The 4,496-nt window shown below is 37.3% G+C and overlaps 1 protein-coding gene across 1 annotated transcript in view; it reads left to right on the top strand.

The window, feature by feature from the left end:
- Positions 1-3,113: 3,113 nt before the first annotated feature.
- The window catches only part of KIAA1841 (KIAA1841 ortholog), a 20,534-nt gene continuing 19,151 nt past the window's right edge, over positions 3,114-4,496 (top strand). The window contains exon 1 of the mRNA XM_010289926.1: positions 3,114-3,283. Coding sequence (XP_010288228.1) covers positions 3,134-3,283 — 150 coding nt within the window. The 5' untranslated portion in view covers positions 3,114-3,133. The remainder of the gene's footprint in view (positions 3,284-4,496) is intronic.

Genomic DNA, 4,496 nt, shown 5'->3' with positions numbered 1-4,496 from the left:
GGGCCCCACCCGGGCGGTATTTCATGAGGAGGCTGATTGCACTTGTAGGATCTTGCCCCCAAAACTGGGATCCGTTTTTATTTTTTAATTTAAATACCTCGTTTTAATTTTTATTTTTACAAATATGCGGACAAACTGCAGTTAAAGTTGCTGTTACTCCCACCCCAACCACCCCCAATCTGCACCGTCACTTTATTGCATTTAAGGGTTCTGCATGAAACCTCACGCCCACCGCACCACCTTTACCTTCCTGTAGTTACACACGTCCAAGGGGGTAATAATTCTTCATTTTTAGATTGATCTTTTACCTTAAATGAAAAGATCAGTCTCCAATGAGGCGGTGCCTTTCCATAGTGTAAACCAACTCCCTGCATAATGAATTAACACTTTGCTTAAACCGTATCAGTTTTATGAAATTTGGGAATCTTTTGCACTACGTAATTTAGAATTCTAGTTGTTAATATAAATTCCTATTGTCACATATCTTTCTATGTTGTACATATCAAATGAGTTGGTCAGAATTAAACAATTCTGAAACTTTTTTTCCTCCAGTTTCCATTGTTGAGGAAAGGGTTAACTTGAGCTTTACTTGCAGTAACAAACTGGAGAGAATCTGTAGAAGTTGCCTTCTGTCTCTTAACTATGTGATTTATTACAGGCTTTATGTTGCTCTTCTTATGGAGAGTTTTCTCTCTTGTGTGTGTCTTTAACTATACTTCTGAGAGGATTTCCTAAAGAACAAAAAGGCACATGTTAAGTATCATGTTTAAAGCTACAAAGAGGAGTCCCATGTTCTTTCCAGAATAGAAATAAAAAGGCTTAACTTCTGTCTGCTTGTAATTAAGTATGCACCTTCATTTATCTTTGCAGTAATAAGCATATCTAAAACTGTATCTTAATAAAAAAATATTTGAGAGACAAGGCTTCATCCCCTCTGAACATGTCATTACGTTTTAGAGTACCTGTCATCCCTTTATGGTCAGGTTGCTTCACGTTCCACAGTGCTGATGTGTGCATAAACTTGGTATCAGCAAAGCAGTCAAAATAGACTGTATTTTTTCCTTTAAATTATAGGCTCCTAACTATTGCAAAACAAGTTTTTTCTTTCTTTGTTTCTTTGATTCCTTTCTTTCCTTCTTTCTTTGATTACCTAGGATAATTGTATCATAGAACTAGTCCTTAAAACGGTGATTTATGCAATATTGACACTGCTAGCAATTTTACTTTCATTAAGCATATTTTATTGCTCAAGACCAGAGGATTTTAATACTCCATCATTTACTTACCTCATTCAACCAGCTGCTACACGCATACGAGGTAGTACAAGAAGTTGGCTTCATATTGTATAACCACTGAGGCTTGCCACTAGTGCTGACCTGTTCTGGCCTGGTTATTTCTTTTCATAACAGCAGATACAGTAGAAATGCAGTGGCTTAAATATAATTGATACCGACATCTGTCTGTGCACTGACGGCGTGAAGTCTTCACCATAGAAATACCACAGTGACACCACTTGATAGTACTGTCAGGATGAGAGCTAAAGACTTGGTGACTGAAGGGACTGATCTACCTTTACCTTAGTGACATTTGTCTTAGTTGGAAAGTTTGGGCTTATGTTGTTTGTGAAGGATCTTTGTCCTTTAAAACTGGTTATTTGGCACACTTTGCAATAGATTTCATTTAGACAGAAATGCTAAAATGATTTTTCTGATTGGACTTGTCTTCTGTATTGTGTTTGTGGCTTTTTTTTTTCCCCCCTCCATTTTTTGTCTTTTTTAATCTCTTGAATATATGAAACCTAAGAATTATCTTTGTGGGTTCTGGGGTTTTTTTCTTACTGATGGTTTCATTCAGATGCTCTTTTGAGTGGATGAAAGCTTACAGTTACCAGCTCTTGTAATTTCTGTTTCTACTAATAAAACAAACTAAAAAATGCTGGACTGGCTTCTAGAGTAAAAACCAAAATCAGTGCTATTCTGTGTATTTTAAGCATTGTTTCTTTTAGCAGCGTGGAAAGAGGGTGATGCGAAAGAAACATCTACGTGTAGTATACTTTTAGTAACAAGTGATCGGTTAAATCTGCTATGATCTGAGTATTTTTTTCTGAAATTCTCTATAATCCTTGCTTTATAAGTCAAAATTCTGTATGTGACTCTGAAGTTGTGTTGCTTATGTGATCTATTTAAGGTACTTTGGAAAAGATCCAAAGTGCTTTCCAAATATGAGTACTTACTAAGTGCCTTGGCTGTGCATTACTTGAATATGAAAGTCTTGATTAATGCCTGCAGTTTTCTCCAAGCATATGCTAAAACAGTACTTTGCACTTTTACTGTGTTCCCTGATGCTATATACGTAAAATTCATTTTTGGGAAAAAAAAACCCAACCACCCTAAATGTAACACTTTTTTTCAAATGAGAACTGCATTTTTGAAGTGTTCACTGCTGTCCTTATGCTTTGTTTTGTGTTCGACTTGAAGCTGAAGGAGCAGGGTTTCTTGGCCCTGATAATCCCAGCTAATCAGGAGTTACAAGTGCCTTAGGAAAACTCAAAAGTCAGGTCTTCAGGATGAGAGCTGAAAGACAGCCAGGTGGTGTGTTTCCTGGCTCCAAAGTATTATCATTTGCCCTTAGCTGGGTGCCCTGGCTTGGCTTCTACAGAGTGGAAGTCAGGTGTGCAAAACAAATAGAGCAAGAGGAGATAGAAGTTGAGCAGTAGAAAGTTCGGGGCAACAGACAAGTGTATTTGAATGTAAGTAAATTTAATTTAAAATGTCCCTCTGTAGCTTAGGCTGTTTATTCTGTGACTGCGGGAGGCCTTTTTTTGCATTGGAGGCATCAGTGGTGTGAATCCCTTCTGGAAACAAACTCAGAGGAACGGCGGGCAGTGCCTGCTGCTGTTGAGGTGATGTTGGTGTGTTCTGTGCATGTGCTTCTCCCCTCAGGGTTTTGAGGATGCAGATGCAAATGTATGTTTTATTTGTCAAATAAAACATTAGTACTTGACTGTAATGCTGTGGTAAACATTTCCCATAGTAATTTATGGAGCGCTGCAGTTAGCGTAGATCAAGCTTTAGCAAACCATACAGTGAGACTTCCTAATAACATTTTCTTTTCTAGGCTTAAGTAGCCAGAGATGAGTCGTGGATTTTCAGAAAACAATAACTTTCCGTATGACAACAATCAAATGGTTTTGGATATGATCCTGTATTCCCTAATTGGTGTTCCTCAGCCTATCAACTGGGACAGTGTGGCAAGACTAGTTCCAGGATATACATCCAAAGAGGTGATTTTCCTGATAAAAGAATGCATATACATTAAGCAGGACTTCTTGAAGAACAAAACATATTTGAGGGAAGGAGGGAAATTGAAGTGAAGGGATTTTTTTTTTCTGAAGTAATTTATACTGGAAGAATCAAAAATGTTAAATGAGCAGTAGATCGGGGGAAAAAAAAATTGTTGCTGCAAAACCTGAGCATTGAAATTAAGAAATACATTATGCATTTTATTTCATTAGAACTGATATACAATAAGAACAAAAATTACTGGAAAATAAAAATTAAAAAGTGGAGTATAAAAAAAAAAGTAGTGCTAATGTATTTCAGATTGCGTACCTAAGATTGTCATGGAAAGGATGGCAGTACCCACTTAACCTCATGTAGATTGTAGTATACTTACTAGCAAACCTGCTAACTTTCTATGCTTGCCATTACAATTCTGAGTTACAGATCTCCATTAGGTAGTTAAGCGTGCAGTTGCCTCCTGCTTGGTCATACAAGATGTGGATTTTTCTGGATTTTCCTGGTGAAATGCTGAGGGGAAGTAAGCTAAAAGAGGAAAATGTCTTTTGCTCTTGTGATTCAGCAAAGCTGGAAAAACCCAAGCCAATTGTCTTTATTTTCTTGCAAACTTAATCAAATGTGTCAGCTCATGTTATAGCATTGCTATTGGGCATCACTGTAACCTTGTATTTAGAACATTAAAAGTGAATGACTGGGAGCAGAAGCTTCTGTGAAATGTTACTGCCATTCAAGTGCTTGGCAAGGCACTTGAGGGGGTCCTTTACTGTTTACCTTTGAATTTGCAGGCGGTACCGTGCACATTAAGCAAATAAAAGAATTACAAAAGTATTGGTGAGCTCTCTCCTCATACTAATTAAGATAATATGATTGATTAGTATGTGTCTGGTTCCTCTGTTTTAAAAGAACAAAGTGTCTCAAATATGTGTAGTCCCTGTTTAAGGCCATTAAGTAAATGCATAAATTTGCTTTTATGTATCTGTTGAATATAGTAGGCTGGCATTCTTACAAATTTGAGACACTACATTAATATCAGAAGGATGCCACTGTGTGCACCTCTCCCAAAGGGGCAGGTGGCATGCAGCAATGTCAATTTAGCTCAATCCAAAATAAATAAAAACAGCTGCTTGAATGGAACCTGGTGAGCTGTGTCAGAGGGGGGTCACCTGTAGAATTAAGTAGATTTACTTCTATGTGTAA

Source organism: Phaethon lepturus, unplaced genomic scaffold (genome assembly GCF_000687285.1).
Source record: "Phaethon lepturus isolate BGI_N335 unplaced genomic scaffold, ASM68728v1 scaffold11836, whole genome shotgun sequence".
Taxonomy (NCBI): Eukaryota; Metazoa; Chordata; class Aves; order Phaethontiformes; family Phaethontidae; genus Phaethon; species Phaethon lepturus.
Note: the sequence above shows the minus strand (reverse complement) of the source record. Positions and strands in the feature narration are given on the sequence as shown.